The following is a 19,456-nucleotide window of genomic DNA, read 5'->3' as shown; positions in this document are numbered from 1 at the left end:
TTTTCCTCTCGCTCTTTCTTTCTAATACTCTCTCTCTCTCTCTCTCTCTCTCTCTCTCTCTCTCTCTCTCCTCGGTCCTTTTCCTACCATTTCCTTTACGCAAGACATTGTTGCGGTAATATGGGCCTGGTTGAGTGTGGGTCTCCTTTTTGCTTTGCATCTGTAATATTCGACATATCAATAGCTAAGAGACAGTAGATATAACTTCCGTGTGCTTTATATTCATATAAAATTTATTTATCTCAAATAATATTTTCTAACGAGCTTATGCCAGCTCCATGATTTTTAATATTACAGAAATGAATCGGGAGCCTACAAGTTTGTATCGTTCAATTAATCACTTGAAAGATTTTCTATACAAAAAATTATTTTTACCAATATTTTTTTTAATCGAAAGCTTGAACGGATTTTTGGAATCACTTATATAAAGAGAAACAGAAAAGAAAAAAGTGTCTGTATATCTTGTTTTCTAATTGTATTTCATATTTTGTTAAAAAAAAAAAAAAATACCTTTCGCTTTCTCACCATTACGAAAGAACTATTTACCGTATCCCATTTATTCTTCCTGCCTTTCTTTCTCCCTTTCTCTTTTCCTCTGTATCGGTTCTTTTTTTCATTTGGCGAAGGAAATGGACGTACGCGCGTTCAGATACACAGCTCATCTTTCCTGGAGACGATTCTCCAGGACAATAGGAGCTATTCAGCCGAGAAAATGGGTCATGGTCGGCATACTATCGTTTCCATCATTTTCTGTTTAAAGAGGAAGAAAGTGTGTCACCGGTAGCGGCGTCAATTCGAATATAGGTCACGATTCATTGACTATATGTGTCTCTTGAATTTGACCGTGTCATCGCTCAACCCGATATAAGAATAATAAGGACAATATTATCGTAGCGAGAATATAAGCGAGGATTTTATACGTACAAGAAAATTGTAAATGTTTCATTCTCACCAGTACCGAATTTTATGTTAAAAAAAAAAAAACTTTATATATACGATTCCCAATAAGATTCATGATAAATATAAAAAAATACCTATCCCGAATAAGCATACAGAATGTATGGGAGCGAATAAAATAAATTAGACGTCTTTACCTCGGTGCTGATGAAAAGGAGATTAATTAAACATCAATTGAGAATTCAAATGCAGTCTAAGCATGAGGGCAGAAATTGCGGAAAGCGAGAATGTCGGGAACACACCCGATAGCTCTTTGCGCGCGAAACACTTACACGTCGTTGCTGTCAGACTGTGTATATACAATCGTGCACGCGCGCACTCTTGGAGCACTCTCGATTTCGTTGGAGGAGGTCGAAGTGGGTCGCTCACACCGACACGGACGGCGTGTCGTTTCCGCTATCGAAACTTCCGGCTTTGGCAATCCGTTAATGTGAGAGACGCTAGCGCCGTATATAATGGCGCCTTCACGCAGCCGAGTCGGGCCGGCGAGTTAATTGTCCTTAATTAGGGACAGACTTATCAATCGGCCTTGAATCCGCTATTGTTCCGAAGCATTAAAATTCCCTCATTGGCTTATATTTTAAAATATTGGATCGAAAAAGAATTACGGATATATCGTGTTATTTATAGAACATATTTCATTCGCAAATTATATAATAATAATTATTATATAATAAGAAGCCCACTATTATTCTATGAACATATATTTTCAAAGAAACTAAAAACAAAATTAACGGAACAGATTAACAGAGCAAAATGTGTGATATATCTATATAACATTAAACAGAAAAAAGAGGATTTTTTTTTTAATTTAATTAAAATTTAAGAAATTAATATCAAAAAGTTTGACATTTAATAATCATTAATTGTTATAGTAGCGAATAAGAAATTTATTAATAATTTAATATTAACTCAATCAGATAAACGATTCGATATTTCTAATATTAATGATCTAATTCAATGCAAATGCAAATGACAAGCAAGAAAGAATATTATGTGATCGTTAAGTGATATGCAAATGAAATTTTTTATATTTTGTTTTCGATGTTTTTTTGAATATATTAAATTGCAGAGAGATTTAATATAGAATAAAAATATGTATATATATCGTGCAACACACAATAAATATTTTATACAATATATATATATATATATATATATATATATATATATATATATATATAATATTATAATATATATATTATTATAATATATATATAATATTTTATGAATATTCTTGCAAATATATATATATATATATTTGCAAGAATATTCATAAAATATTTTATTGCACGACATACAATATTTCTCTCAATTTCTCTGCAATTTAATACATGACACTTTCCGACTCCGACTGGATTCCGTAAACGTTGAATCGACACCGGCTGTAAATCAACACGCTTGTAATACCTTAACGACCTCGATTAGCGTCGGATTGTATTCGTCGATATCGATCGCGAACTGTGATGATAGAATAGCTCACTTTTGTTCTTACGCACTGTCATAACAATCACGCTTTTCTTTCCGGCCATTATAATATCGCCGCATTATATGTATTTTCCTTATCTGCCGCTTATTATTGACGCACAGAAATCGTGCGGGATTGATGTAATTCTTTCGATTCCATAATTGCGTGACGATTTTTGATACATAAGTCGCGTATTAACTTTTACAGATATTTTCAACGAAATTTTATACTAAAAATATGATTATATATAATGAGTACCTTATTAAATTTATTATATACATATGTATAATTTGCAAGTATATATATAAATTATATAAATTCATCACGTAACTTCTTTGCCCGTAACTTGTATCCCAAAATGATAGATGTGACTTGTATCATTTCCGTTCAACGATTCATTTAACTTCGTATGGAAAGGATGTAATAAATTTAGTACGAATAACGTGTCTCGTCAATATAGCGATAAACGATTGCTAAATTATGTAATGACATATGACGACGTCCAATAATTGCGCGCCATGTGATTAACTGTACGCCGATAATATAGCACGTGGAAACGCGAATGAATCGATCTCGCTTTATAATCGCGGTCTACCCTATGCGCACGCTTTAATCATACGTATACATTATATATATATATATATAATCGGTGACGAAAATAATCCTCCCGTGTCATGTATCGCTTGATGAAATAATTGTACTCTTTATCGAGGAAAAGATAAACAGTTGTAAAGATGTTTGCTCTGTCCCGCGAGTTGCATTTTCATAAAATAATTAAGAATTACATTCCGATGATAAAAAATTTGAACGAACAGGTATTTAGGATTTTTCATTTCCTTTTAGAAATATTTCGCGAACGCAGAGCACGACTGCACCTGTTGTACTTGGAACACGCCGATAAATATGCGTTTCTCGCGGAATGGAATGACGGCCGGTTACGCTCTGTTAACACCCAGTTCCACTCCCGAGCAGGAAATACTTGATTAGCAATGAATCGATATCATCAATGATATTCGCACGTTCCATGTAACTTGTCATATATCGCATTATGTAGTAATTTTATGAATTTTATATCATTATATAAATATTATTAATATTTATATGAGACAAATTGAGATATAATAATTAATCTTGTACATATTATATGAACGCGTTAATGAATTGTTGTATAAAAATATTGAATAATTAAATCGAAAGAAGAGCCGGTTAAATGCTTTTCAATCTCCTTGTATGTTTTACATACACACTATTGCTATATTGGTTAAATATATAATTCGGCTATGAAATATCGTTCGTATTATTGTGAAGCAAAACAGGTGTGTCGTTCAACGAAGATCGATGTCGTAACACCTTCGGGGCTGTTTTCGGTTTTCGCATGATCGCCGTGGGCGAGAGACGGCGAGTCCGCACCTCGTTTGGAACGTGCGAAATAACGTGTTTTCGCCTCCTTTCTCGATGTGACACAAGGTGGAAATGTGTCCTCCTCGTCTCTCTCGCGTATACGTCGTACGCACATATACTCTCCGCGCGCGCACACACATATCCAAGGAGTTGCCGCTTCTCCGACGGCATGTCGGACGCACGTGATGTCACATAGAAAGAGAGAGTCGTTACCGTTACGCAATGCCGGCCACGCCGCACCGGGACACGCGCGGCGTCTCCTGCGCATGTGCGCGTGCGAGAAAGTTGCGTGGCCCGGCCAAACGCTGACCTTACGTACTGTTCGCACATACATATACGTGCACGCTCGCAAGCGTACGCACATGCTGCGAACGATTCGTAAATCCGTTTCGTCGTTCCGTTCGATACGGTCTTTAAACAATTTTGATCGACGTGTGATAACAATGTATTTTTCTTCATCTTAACCGCAAGGAAATATTTGTTTTGTATAGCTTTTATCTAAGTTAGTTTATATTAAATCTTGATAGTCTTAATAGGTACAGATGTTATGATATCCGGAATACTTTGAATCTTGCAATTATATTCATTCTCGATATTAATAAGAAAAATATTAACGGATATAATGCACTTTACATATGTAAATAATTCTTTGATGAATGTTTTATCGCAAAAACATTTTACCATTTAATAAAATAATAATAATTGCAATTTTTCTATAAATCCTATAAATATGTAAAATGTCACAAATATAAAATAGTTACGTAAACACAGTCAACATTATTCTTAAAATAATATAAAATGATAACGCTTATATCTTATTTCGATATGAATACATAAAAAAAAGAGAGAGTTGGCGTATATATATTGTATTGTACTTGTCAAGATTGACGAATGCTGGATATTTGCTGGCCGAGTAATTTCTTCCGTTACTCTAAGAATAATTTCGTGGTTGATTTTAATGGTTTTGTTATGGCGATTAAAATCGCGCGATGCATATTAATTTACGATCAGATCGAAGTGGTACTTGGCGAGCGAGTGAAACTGGTCTCGGGCTTTTAGAAACTATGAAAATCGGGACATGGTAATGATGATTACGGTGAAACCTTGCTAGGGTTGCCACCTTTTTTTCAAACAAATAACGTATGTAACTCTTTTAAGAACAAAAAAAAAGGTACACCAAATAAAAAAAAGTACATATTTTTTATATTATTTATTTTTTATATTATTTATACATATTTTTTTTATTACTTTTACCAATATCTAATAAGTGTTTGTCTTTTTTAAAGATTTCTATAGCATCTTTACAATCGATATTTAAATTTAAATATATTAGCAATTCATTTTTAATTAAATTTAGAAAAGCTTTGCCGCTTCCGTAGATCGCCTGAAAATCTAAAAATTAAAAATTTCCAGGCGATCTATGCGCTCAATGCGTGAAACGGATGCATTCATAGTAATAAATCACGTGACACGGCGACATCCACCGTACAAATGATAATGAAAACTTAGTATTCGTAAAATAAAGTATTTTAGCGTACTTTATTACTTTTACAAAGTATAAAGTATGTTCGTCCATAATAACATATATACAATACTTTATTTTAAAGTACTGGTGGCAACCCTAAACCTTGACCACTGTCGTGTCGATACCGGCGGAAGTCGGCTTCTGGATCTTACGGGTGAAACAGGCAGGAAGCGCGCGGAAGGTGAAAACGCCGTGAAAAAAAAACCTATGTACTCGCGCCGATCGACTTGAAACGCGCGCGATCGATCCGGCTAGACACCCACACCCCGTCCTGTCGAGGGCGCGAGTCCAATGCCAAGTAAGGTCACTCTACTGCCGCGTTTCCGGTGGGCGAGTAAAAAAGCTTATCTCTCCGTTCGCTTGGAGAATTCGTGAGAGGCTGCGAGCGCTCCATACATCACGATTTATCTCGGTCAATCAAATATCAAGATGTTATGAAATCGCGGAAAGAAACGACATCTTGACGTAAGACCTGCTGAGATAGAAATCCAGTCACTTTCTGACTTTAAAAGACACGGCCGGCGGTTAAGGCTGATCGTAACTAATAATAAGATAAAAATAAACTTCTGACGTTTCAATTTCAACCATGACCGTCCCTTTCTTATGTTCGCGGAAGTAGACGGCAGCGAATAACAAAAGATCGTTGAGAGTCGATTAAATCTTCATGCGTGAGTCGCGCGCGTGATGAAAATGCGAGACGACACATTGAGCCGTCCCGGTTGGGTCTGCAAAGGAACGCAGCAGTAAAGCGACGACGTTTTCGAACAATAGCGGGGCTATTTACTTCCGGGAGCCTTGAAACCGTTCGGAAGATATAAAATATTCTATTTGCTTTCTTTCGAGACGCGTCTCTAAAAATAAATGCTGCGAATATGTTTTGTCAACAGAATATCGATTGGAAAAAAAAAAAAAAAAAATCAAACGATCTGTCTTTAACATCAATCTTTTTGCCTTTGTAGCGACACGCTATTTCGTCAACAAGAGATAGAAGAATGAATAAATGTGAACGGAATGAGAGATTATATATATAAATCAATTGGATATTATATTTTTTAATATATATAATATTCATTTGATTTGACCTAATGTGGCGCTAAAATACAATCATGAAATTCGGGCCACTATGACGTCATAATCCCATCGATTCGTGACTTTCCCACTTGGAAATATTTTTAACATAATATTAAATTTTTATAAAACTTATCTAAAACTTTTACAGCTATGAGAAAAATAGAATAACGCGATATTTTTCGATATTAAAATGGGGTCATAATTTTTTAAATATTTATGACGCAATGATTATTAAGACTTCCGTCGCGAATATTACGTGATGCGACAATTGGAGGGAAAAAAATGTTGCATTCTACGTTCCGCGGCGCCTCGCAAATAACTCGCATCCGCCATTATTGTAATGTTGCGGCTCTTACGAAGCCGCAAGGATATGCAATTTGTATAGCGGAGGTGAATTTTATTCATGGGAATACCGGTCTCTCTGTAATCTGCTGTACTGCCGCATTAAATGTCAGTTTTTATAATTTCATGCGTGATCTTTCAAGCGGTCCTCTCCGATTTACACGTGTTACATCAACGCGAAGACGCGTTCTTACACGGATATATCGAGAAACTGCGAAAACTTTTACTTTGCAATCTTGTGATTGCAAGATCGCAGAATTATTAGACGATATTAATAAAATTTACTACAATGTTTTATTTAATTTAATTTAATGACCGAAATGTAAAAGCTGACATAAGCGTTCATTCGACGATGCTTCAAAAAAACCCACAATGAATACATCAATGGAATAAAATAAATCTTTATCATGCTTATGTTGCGCGACTAAGATAAATGTCTGATGAGAATTTATTTCGATCGCAGTCGCGAGTATCGATTATTCTCTTAATCCATCGTGACTCCGAAAAACGTGATACGGCAAGAGATCCGCATGATTGCATAACACAACGCAATTCTTGCCGATCTTCCGAGAGCGAGGAGAGTCGAACGAGTCGGCGAGCTTGAGGAAATTTGCGAGAGAAAAATTGATCGGTCGGATCGCCGTCATTTTCCACCGACACATTTTTCGGGTCCGCTGCCGCGAGAAATTGCTTAATGAAGCCGCGCCGCGGCACAGCACCGCCTGAAAGGAAGGTAGAAACGTTGCAGTGGGTCAAGGAGAGACGCTGGCTTTCACTTCCTCTCGACGCGAGCTCCTCGAGAGAGAGAGAGAGAGAGAGAACGCCTCTCGAGTCGCAGCCTTTTTTTTTCTTCTCCTTCTGCGTTTTTCCTTCCCTCTCGTGAGAATATTTACCCGCCTATGATTATGCTTGATTATTTCGACCAACGGGCAGATATGTTTACGGTTAAATCTTAATGAACGCTTCCCTTCAAATTGATCCACTTAACCTGAGAACCCGGACGAGCGATTCGCGATATAATGCACGGGTCGCGATAAGCAGCTTATCTTGAAGCATCACTTCTCGTTCATTAATGAGGAGTGAATGCTTCGCTCTTTGTAAAGTAGCGAATAAAAATTATGCTATACTTTAATTTGTCTGAGATAGAATAAATCGAGATAAAATAAATTAACTCCCAATTTAATATTTACTATTAAATATTATTACGAGATCCCCCTTTCTTAATATCGACATCGATATTTTACTATGTCGAAAACCGAGTGATTATTATCTTCTGAATTTAGATAATAATTATCTCTAGAACGCGCTATTATACTTGCATTTTATATAATTAGAGTTGAAGCAAGGCAGAAGAAAAATAAAGAAAAAGTTATTTGATGAATTTTTAAAAGTTCAACAAAAACATTTTTATTTCATTTCTGTTTTATATAAACATAATCTATGATATTTAATATTCCGTTCATTTATTCGATTTATATTCATCCAGCTTACAGAAATTCATATTTCTGATATTTCTCGTTTTCATTTATTTAATCAATGTTGTCTCGTTATCTGTCGCAGTGGACACAAGGGAAGTCCAACCGCACGATACAGGCGAGAAAGAACAATTAGGCCTCGCGAACGTGAAAGTGGAGCCGGGATCCACAAGTGCTGCGACCACCACCAGTAGCACGGGAACCCGTCTGCTCCACGGGATCCTCTCCCAGCATCACCAGCAACACGGTCTGGCACTGCAGAACGGATATGGCCGACACTTGGCCGGTCACGCTCAGATGGGCCAGCCGCCTTACACTACTGCCGCCACGAGTACGCCAGGTAAGGTACTCGATGAAAATATTTTTTAAATACGTTTCTGGAGGACCCATCCAGTCAGATTTGCAGAGAAATTTTCAACGGCATACGATATAATTTGAGATTAAATAGAACATAATGCCGAAAGAGAGTATAGGCTTGGAAATAGAAAAATGAGAAAAAAGGTTTGAATTGAAGGTGGAAAAATTACAGGGTATATGAGATAATGGAGAAATAAATAAAGTTAAAAGAAGGACATATATAATAATAGATTTATGATAGAGAGAATATATATATATATATATGACATTAAAAATATGATAATATAAAAAAAGAAGTAAAATAGATGATCGCATTTAAAAAATTTGACATCTTTTGAAGAAACATATTTCAGAATTTAATCGCAATGTCGATATAGTTTCCCAAGTTAAAATAAATAAACTATTTAAAAAAATCGACTTGTAATTACGAATAGAATATATATGTCATATTTTTTTATTTTGACTCAATTATTTCTTCTTCTTTTACAGCCTCAATTTAATATATAATAAAAAATTTATACGTTTGTGTTGTGAAATATCAAAGAATATCACATTCAATCTGAAGTGAATAACTAGTCGTCTGGCATTTTGCGGATAATGCGGCATTTGTATAAAATAAGATGATGGTGATTTCCCTTAATTGGATCGTGATAAATCAAGGCGCGACGACTCTTGCAGATGACTTACCGAAGCGACAATCGCGATTTATCGGATTGCGTTTCATCGAATAATTGTATCGTCGAATGCTATTCGCTAATTGACCGAAAAGAGAGAACAACCAAACAATCGTGTTGCGGCGATTAAAGAAAGGTGAGAAAACCAATGGGCACGATTTCTTAAGAATAATTATGATTGTAATACGCGCATACAGGCAATGCGGCAAGCAATAACGAAAGCAAAATAAACATTTCCGCGTTGGTAGTTTAAAATTTGGATTAGTGGAGCAGCGTCGATTTCACAAAAATTGCATCGCGCAACGACAAAACCGACAACATCGTTGTATTTCGCCAGGAATTCGGGCATAAATCGATTCTCGAAAATACTCGATCGTTGCATAAAACGGCGACCGATCAAATTCGCGGATATCGGCTTGCATAACGCGACGATGACGAGACGACAACGGCAACGATGATGACGAGAGAGGGAGGATAGGAGCGAAAGAAAGCAATGATGACTCTCGCGCAGAACCCTTTAGGACCCGTTCGAAACGGTTAGTCGCGCCGCGAGAGAGAAAGAGTGAAGAGGGGAGGGGAGGGTACCGTGGGAAGAGCGAGCGATATGCATACCCAATGACCGGATGACCTTCGCCCGTTGCATAAAGATGCCTTTAATTGACGACGTTCGATAAAGCCGAGCGAGCGAGCTCTCTGGACATCTCCATGGAACATCTAATTTGTTTAAAGCGGTGGACGAAAGCGGCGCGCGGCTTTAATTTAGAGAGCCCGTCGAACCGGTCGATCGCCGATACATTCCGTCGCGTAATAATATCGAACGGTGATTCGATGGTTGCGACATATTTAGAATGTGAATTCGTTATTCGGTTATGTACAGTGTAAGAAAAATTTCGGATAAAGTGTCTGAAGTTTTTCTTGCACACACCGTTTGAATTTTTCAGACGCGCTCTTCTGAACTTTTAAAAAAACCACTCCGATGATTATGACAGATTGTCTGAAATTTCTGTCATTTAGATTTGAAAATTCGGACAAAAATATGTCTGAATTCCTAGACAATTTTTTATAGTGTATACGTTGATGACGACACAAGTGAAAATTGTACAGGGTATCTACAATCTGGAAATGTGGAATTCTTAGATATTTTTTTGTATCTGACAAAGTCAGGAAATTAAGCCAAGTAAATTGTGTTTAAAATATATTATATATATATATATATTTCTGTTTATACACAAAATATTGAATGTACAGTACATATTCTTTAATGTAATTTTTAACGAAAAAAAGTGTTATGCGAGTGAAAAATGCTTACGAAAGCTATTCAATTTTTTTTTCATAACTTTGCAAAATCTAGCACTTGAAACTTGAGAATTCTGTTTTTTTTTCCTTCGTATGAATGAAAAACATTAAAAAACGTATGTCTAATGATAAAAAATTTTATTTGGAAAGTTGACACCGAAACATTTTTGAGATATTTTATTTTTTTTCCAGAATTTTTTACAAATACCTGAAATGTCAGGGAATTTTTTTACAAGATTCTATTATCGAAATTTCTATGACAAATTATACTTTTACGATATTTTGAAAGAAATAAAGAGCATTTCATTGAAAAAAATATACAAATACAGAAAAATGAAGAAGAGAAAATTGCCTAGGAATGGATGTGAAATAATTTTATAAATGATTGTAAATTACTAGATATAAAAATCACAATTTTGTTTTTTAAAATTTCAAAATAATATTTATCTAATATAATCTAAATAATATTTAGAGGCAAAATAAAATACGCATCCTTCTTTCGAATCATAAAAAATTCTCTTTTCTACATTATAAATATTCTTTGGCCCTGATGCACGCGCATAGAGCTCCTTTAACGAAGTAATAATTTCGAAAAGATAACGCGACTTTCTTTTTTCTAACGCGCTATAGTCGAGCGCCTTTCATTTATCGTGCTCTTTTGTGCGAAACGATATCGTCGGCAGATTAATTGACGATGTCATGCCTTATCGCTAGCCCTAAACTCTGCCGGCTATTTATCACAGAGGACGCGTCCCCTTCCTTTGTTTCATGCCGTCGTCGGCCGGAAGCAGGAAGCGGATCACTGCCAGCAAGCCCAGCGGACAGCGGAGTCAGCGATGTCGAGTCCAGCACATCCTCCGGCGGCAACGAGGACGCGAATCTCTTACTGAAAGCCAGGCTCAACCCTAATTCGTCCCTCCAGCCAGGTCTGGCGTCTCATCACTCTCATCTGTCGTCGGGTGAGCTCGATTTTTATCTTACGCTTATCGATCATTGATACGATCGCTTAACGCATGTATCTCAGATCGTAATTATAAAGAATTTTAAATCATAATTCTAAAGATCTCGTATCGATACCAGGATCATTGAGATTATTTTTCATAATAATACACAATCTTATCTCTATCTCTCTTGAAAACTTTTAGTATGATTAGACATTGAACAGTTTAAAGGTATATTTATATTTAAAATATTAATTTAAAAGATTACTTCTTTTAATGATTAAGTCTTAAGGAGATAAAATTTTGACGAGAGATCGAAATTAAGTTTGCGCGACACTTTTCGAAGGCGACACCACGTGCCTTTTTATCGAGCGCCTGTATTGATTGCTCGACAGCAGCACTCGGCGGCAGGTCAGCCTGTCACAGCCCCGGCGTTTACCCGTCGACGGCGACCTTTTTGCCGCCCTCCTATCATCCGCATCAGCATCATCCCTCCCAGTATCATCCGCATCGAGGGAGCTCGCCGCACCATCAGCACAACAACCACACCATGGGTTCGACGATGGGGCCGCCCCACCACCACCACCACCACCATCACCATCAAACGCAGAGTCTGCAGCACTTGCATTACCGCCAGCCACCCTCGCGTAAGTGCAAACTCTCAATTTTTCACCGATTACGTATCGTCGTATGTGATCGACGATTTTCCGCGGGAACGCTCGATTTTCCTCGGCATTGATAGTACTTTTAGCTGATTACGAATAATAGATAAAAGTAATAGCAATAATAATTCTTGAACGACAGCTCGATTAAATTTCTGTCAAGTGGTGTGTAAAAAAATGTATATTCAAGAGGTACCGAAAAATTATACTTGATATAAAAAAAAAAAATCTTGACATTTCAAAAACTCTTTGCACGGATAGTGCGATCGGAATAGATTCCCTAGCGCTTCGGAGACTAGACTTACATACGATAAAACGGGCCTTTTCTTTGACCTCGTTTACTTATCGGCAATTTTGAATAGATAACGAATGTATCTTGGTTGTCATCGCGATCGATTGGCGGTCGAAAGGAGGGGAAGAGAGGCGGGAAGAAAGGTACTCGAAACGGTGACTTCGGTATCTCGCGTCTGGCATCTGAAACCTGGATCGTCATGACGTAACTGTGTGTTTCTCGGTAGCCCGAGTTTATTTCGACTTTGTAGAGAGATATCGATTCGATATCGTGTCGCCGACCAATCGGACGAAACGGCGAAATATCCTCGCTTTTGACGGATCATCATGCACGCGAGCGTAAAAGTAAAAAGATAGTCGATGATCCTCTGAGCGGTTTAGCGGTACCGTATCACGGTCCATTTTCATCTTCAAAACGTCAGTCTTTCATCGAGTTGTAATATAAATCCCCGTTTTAGTAGCAAGTTTTTTTTTTTTTATTTTAGGGAAAGGGAGCTGTGCGACAAAAAAGTATTACGTTACTGAATCGGTAACTAGGTGAATATTGATATACCTTCGTTGAATGTGTCAAACGGATTGTAAAAGCTGATCGACGTGTGACGTGAAAAACTTGGAAACGATCGATTTTTACCCACATCCATTTCCGCGAAACGCGCTGCAGCTCACAAATAAAATGATTGCTAGCAAGATACGGGATATGTCTATTAATATTTTATGCCTATTTTACTCTTTTAATATTATAATATTTAAAATGATGAATAATATAATATTATATTATATATTTAATATTATGAAATAATTTAATATTATAATATTTAATATTAAGAAACATTTCTACTTGTACTTATTCTTAAAACATAGCACAATTTTCTAACAGCATACCAATTGTACACAGTTTCGAACGTACAAAGTGACTGATACTTTTATTTAATTTCTCGCTATAACGAAATAATCCGGTAACATAATTCTTTTCTCGTTAAACAAAGTACTTTGTACAACATCCTATACTATATAAACGAGAGCGATTGACGTCAAGAACTGCTAAACATATACTATCTATCAAATACGAGTAAATAAAATTAATCTCTCAGAAAGATTCTCTCCGAGAAAGATAAAGTTTTCTAGTAGATAAAAAAAAAAAAAAGAGAACACGATACTTAACTCGCGTATCGCGATTTCAAAGGCGAGCGCGATCGTGGAGCAGAAATTGGACCGAGTTTCTCGACGAGAAGCGCGAAGAGGCAGGAAACGACAAGTCAGTCCGAAATGAAATCGCGAGCGGAGAACTTCCTCCGCGTGACAGATGCCAAGTGAAAGGACTCGCGCCTCGTAGTTGCGCGGGAAAACGCTTGAAAAGTGCGACGCGCGAATCATCGCCTTCGTCGGCGACGTCGTCATCTCCGATGCACGGGGCTTCGTTCTCGTGACCCACTTGCCGTTCGCCGATTCGACGGCCCAGATTCGCTTCCTGCTGCTGCCGCCTCCGAAGCATTTCCGTCTACGCTTTCGCGTCTTGCGGTCGCGAGCAGTTTTCTCTCTCGATGCCTGCGATCTCCGTGGAGATCGCGCGATTATTCCTTTTCACGAGTACAGTCGCGTTATTAGATATTCTTCTATTATTCTTTTTATTTATTTACATCTGTCAAATTTAATTCGTTAAAAGTTTTTTTTAAGCAACCTTTTTAATAAAGTATACAACTCTTTTTCCCTTTTTTAATTATAAAAAAAAATTCTAACGATACGATTCTAAAAGTGGAAAATTAAATTATAAAAAAAATTTCTAATGATAAGATTCTAAAAGTGGAAAATGTGCGCTCGAAAATCAAGCAAATTGATGATCCTAAAAGTCTATGACCCGACGCGACATACAACTCCGTGGATTACGGATATTCGCGCGACGTTGAGTCTTTATCGAATTTGAAGTGTCGGGAAAATTAATTATGCACGCTAAACGATGTGATTCAATGGCGTCGAAAGCCGGTTTAATTAATTAGAACGCGAATCGGCCAATCAGCGGGTTTCTCGGCTGCGATTTCGCAAAGTCATTTTCTTCATTTTCGCTATTAAACCGGTCGGATTCGAATCATCGACAGCAGCTGATGACTCGATCTCATCGACATCTGCGGCCACGTGATTCGAAGAGACGCGCTCGCTCTCGGATCGGCGCGGCAAGGTTGATTTCTTCGACGAGCGCGGGTCGCAGGTGGAAAGTGCCGATGATTCACAAATCGCGGTGAAATTCTGCGCGTGCGAGCGCGGAGTATCAATTATCGTCGCGAAAAGAAGAGAAAAGAGAAGCGGGCGGGCAGGCAGGCAAGCGCGCCTTCGAACGGAAGCGACAGCATTGCGTTTTATTATTATCGTAGGCTGCAATTCCCGCCGCCTTGCTCGACAATGAGATCGAACTTTCCCTAATTGAAAATATCCCGTGCATGAGACTGCCTTTTAACCTCCTTTTCAACGTCGGGGGAAAAAGATTGGCTGCAAACTCTCCGCCGTATCTTTAAATGCCACTTGCGCGAGTGCGCGCGAAGATACGAGAATAATCGACATTTATCTCACTGCCAATTATCATTCGAAATACATATTTACGCTAATAAGAGTCTTAATAAAAATTTGCCTGGTTCAATATAATAAGGTTTTTTTTTTTAAACAAGGCACAGTTAATAACCAGCGATTTTTTATTTGTGATTGAATTAGACGGAAGAAAAAAAAAAAGATTTGTCGATAATCGAACGATCTAAGAGCAATCTAAAAACACATTAAAGGCTAAATGAATACTTTAATAAATCACGAAAATATTGCCCCTATATACTCTGTCGCATACCTTTATCTTAAATTGTATAAGAGAGAAACGAGAGAGAAGGGGGAACATATTTTCTTTCTTTCTTTTTTTTTTTTTTCTTCTTAAGGGGAAAGAGGACGCTGCTACATAAAGTTTGGAAAGTAAGGGACAAAAGTGCCGTAACGACACTGCGCCTCGATTCGCCGCGCCGAGTAAAAGTGTGCCAGATTGTATAATCGAACGTGAATAAGCAAAATGTTACGCCATAGCGATTTGGTAACGTCGCCGGCCCCCTCCTCTTTCCCCCTCCCCACCCCCGTCTTCTTCTCTCCTCGTTCGACGGGCACGGCCGTGTTCCCATTGCGGTAGGCGCGCAACGGTTCGCGCGGGCGGCGATGGTGGACAGGAGAAAATTCAACCTGTTAAGGACATAGGAAATACTATTCGAAATAAAAAATAAAACGATTATTTTTAATCCTGCTGGATTATAAATGATTGATATAAAATACAATAATTTTATTTGTACGACGAGTACGTTATGATTGTGTACGTTAATTAATGAAGTATATATTTCACAGGGAATAAATATTTTAAACACGTATAAAATCTCGTGAAAGATTCGAACTAATTAGCTGTATGTATGTAATTAATAATATCCTTGATGGACAGTTGCGATAAAAGTACCTCTAATCTAATTATATATGTATATTTGATGTATGCTTTCAAAAAGAGACTATTGATAAAATTCGACGCGCGAGGAGCACTATATTTGACTCAAAATTTGGATTGGTCAGCTGATTTAAATTTTGTACAGAATACGCTTATAAATACGCATTGTTCGTGAGAAGAAATAACTCGCGATAACTATAGTTGATAAGAATAAACTATGGTTTAATGGAAATTCTATTCATGCTGATGTATTTCTCTGCCCCTCCCTCCCTCTCCCTCTCTCTCTCTCTCTCTCTCTCTCTCTCTCTCTCTCTTTCTCTCTCCCTCTCGACAGCGAGCTTACGCGACTCGCTGCTGCATCGAATAAATCTTTTGGAATTCGGACGACGGAACTGGCCGCTACACTGCGTGTATATCGGCGAGAATTTGCGCGCTCTGCCAAAACTGCGATTTTCCGCGATTTCGCCAAAGCCAATTGGCCATCGGCCCCTCTTTTATCTAGATCACTGTACCGCACAAATATTGCGCAACTCGGCAGTAAGCGAGATGATGCATAACCGATTCGGGATACTCGAAAAACGAGACCCGCGCCGTTTTCAGCTTTCAACTTTCTCTTCGATCAGCTTGGAATCTTTAGCTGCTCTTCGAGGAAAAAAAGGAATCCATATAGAAGTGCATGCACGATTATTTACAATTATTCTCACTGATTACACGCGCACGTATTGAGCCATTAAATCGACAGCGAGCTCGTTCACGCCGGACTCTCCTCATTTATTCGGTCGACCGATCGATGAGCGTGAAAGAGCGTAGGAAGACCGTCGTTTGCGTAGAAGTAGAAAATAATAAGGGATGCTTATCGAGCATGAACCGTTGGCCTATCTATCCGCGTATAGATCTTCTTACAGCAAGGCGCCGTCTACGTACCCAGAATAATCACTCGGGAAAAGAATAGCATTGCGCGCCGCTATTTCCGACCGGATCATCATCGTTCGAGCCGCGATTCGTCGTTCATTAGCGCCTCTCGGCGAACACGCGTGTGGTAGACCCTTTAAGCACGCCGGGAACGAAAGCGAAGGAAGGCGAGGCGCGCGTTGGCAAAAATCGACGTGGCACAAATTTTGACGTTGACGACGCGTCAAGCGAAAGTGTTACAAGGTTCCGCGAAATAGCGATAGAGCCATAATACACGTTAAGAAAATTTTAGTTCCTACGTTTATTCATTTGCATTTCTTCGTGTTTATTTCATTGGTATCGCTCGAAAAATACCTGAAAACCTTCCGAGATCTCCTCTATGAGATACACATGTCCGTTTTTTTTTTCAGGTACTTGAGAATTCTTAAGAGATATTTTACGATAGTTCCTCTTTTTTTATTCGCATCATTCATCCGTACGTGTATCGTGTCAAGGGCAAGCCCGATTTTTATACGAATGCGTGAATATCAATTATATTCTGAAACTTAACGCTCGACGTCCAAGTAGTCTGCGAATACATTAGCATCTCGATTATTAAGAGAGAGAGAGAGAGAGAGAGAGAGAGAGAGAGAGAGAAGAAGTTGACGCCGTCAAAATATTTTGGTCTTTTTCGAAAACAATAACAAATGATCTAGACACTCAAAACTGTTCTTTTTCGATTGAGGAAAAGATCGTATACATTTGATAACTTATTGTTAGAATAAAAATTCACTATGTTTATTTTTAAGTAATGCAGTTTTTTTCCGAAAGTCCAGAAATAAAGTACACACGTTGGACTTTGTCGTCGTAGAGAGAAAGGAATTCTTAAAAAGATGTTTTTCTTTTTGCATTTTTATAAAAGAATTATGCTTTCAAAAGTTTCATAAAGAATAAGACTTATGCAAGCACGTAAAATTCAATCTTAGCATCGTATTTAAATATTCTGTCACTCGTTTCATATAGTTTCTATAATTTTATCATTCGCTATTCTTTCGCGATTACATTTGCTATTGTTACATTATAATATTGAGTAAAACGCTTCATGCAAAAAAAAAGAAAGAAAAAAGAAAACAATGTTAAAAATGTAAAGAGATTTGATAAACGCGATTTTTGTCATATTCTTTTTGCGAGAAGGAAAACGAGCGTATTTGGGAACCGTGCCACCGGGGGATTAGGATGTCTTAGTTGCCCTAGAGAGAGATCGAGTACTCCTGAGATATTTTTAAAAGATTGCCAGATCGCAACGACGTAATTCGCGGATGCGCAAGATGCGCGCGGATGAAGATGGAAGGGGCAAGCGCACAAAGAGGGGAGGGGGCTGGGGAAGTGACTTTTTACCGCGGGAAATGTTGGAGGAAAAAAATAGAATCTCGCGTCGCCAACGAATAACAGTCGCTTGCGAAAGAGTCGACAGCTGGGCAGGAAGATCGCAGAAAAGTTTCCGCGTGCGTTTCGAAAAAATCGCCAAGCATATAACGGAATGAAATTGCAAGTTATTGAAGTAATTTAGTTGATTATACGTAACACGAAGCTTGTAGGATTTATACAGCAGATGCGCGAAACTATTTCCGTTGAAAAAGAAATAGCGATATTTATTTTAAAAATGCTTTCTTTTTTTTATTCTCTCGTATCGAAAAATGTCGATCGGTCGTTATATAAATATTATCAATAGAAAGTTATCTATTTAAAATACGTATAATTTATGGCATTGATATCTTAATTACAGTTGCTATCCGTCATGTGTATCAATGCCGGCGAAGAGTTATCGCAACATCAAAAATTTGCGATAATATTGATGCAGTAAAAATAAACCTATCTCTCTATTTACGCGTATGTTTATCAGGCGTTGATTTAATAACACGGTTTACATAATCTTGGCGAAATTATCTTCCGTATTACGATGTTTACATTTCAGGAGAATGTATATTATTAATCGATTTATATATATATAAATCACAGATATGTAGTAATATCGAGCGAGAAAGAGAGAGAGAGAGAGCGAGTCCCGTGATACGATTTTCGATATGTAATCGTACGATCAATATTTCATAAGATTAAATCTTCGCAAATTAATTATTTTGCCAATCAAACTGTAGAAGAATATTTGATTTAAGCTTTAAATTAAGCGCACGCGTTCCTGCGTGCATTCCTCTCGAGCGGCATCTCGCTGAACGGAAATGATGATCTTTTCACAATTGCTCAATGTAAATCAAGTCACTTACACAGCTGTCAGTTATCAGTTAGCGTAAAACTCGGTTAGCGTATAATCCAAATGTTTTTTTCTACCTCGGTTTACCTTCGCGATTGAAATCTTATTTGGTACGAGCAGTCGATAAGCAAGATAATACCCGAGAAAGGCCATCGCCACTGCCACGCATGATCGATCATTTTTATGATTTCGCTATCTGGGAGAACAAGCGTCTTTAGCGAGTTCAAAGTGCTCTCGGTCAATATGTACCGAGGTTTTTTTTTTTTTTCCGTTTTTAACAGCGTAACAAAAGTTTCTCGTTCTATTGTTAGCACTTCTGTGCAATATACGCTTTAGTAGACGTTCATTGACTCGTCAAAATTTTCTCAAAGAACCATGATAA

General features: G+C 37.7%; 1 protein-coding gene across 5 annotated transcripts in view; it reads left to right on the top strand.

Moving 5' to 3' along the window:
* LOC126849075 (ecdysone-induced protein 74EF) overlaps positions 1-19,456 on the top strand; it is a 187,161-nt gene that overhangs the window by 141,956 nt on the left and 25,749 nt on the right. For all 5 annotated transcript variants that reach the window (XM_050590578.1, XM_050590581.1, XM_050590577.1 and 2 more), the window contains 3 exons: positions 8,325-8,579; positions 11,358-11,525; positions 11,906-12,154. In XM_050590578.1, coding sequence (XP_050446535.1) covers positions 8,325-8,579; positions 11,358-11,525; positions 11,906-12,154 — 672 coding nt within the window. The remainder of the gene's footprint in view (positions 1-8,324; positions 8,580-11,357; positions 11,526-11,905; positions 12,155-19,456) is intronic.

Source organism: Cataglyphis hispanica, chromosome 4, assembly GCF_021464435.1.
Source record: "Cataglyphis hispanica isolate Lineage 1 chromosome 4, ULB_Chis1_1.0, whole genome shotgun sequence".
NCBI classification, from domain to species: domain Eukaryota; kingdom Metazoa; phylum Arthropoda; class Insecta; order Hymenoptera; family Formicidae; genus Cataglyphis; species Cataglyphis hispanica.
This window is presented reverse-complemented; position numbering and strand designations above follow the sequence as displayed.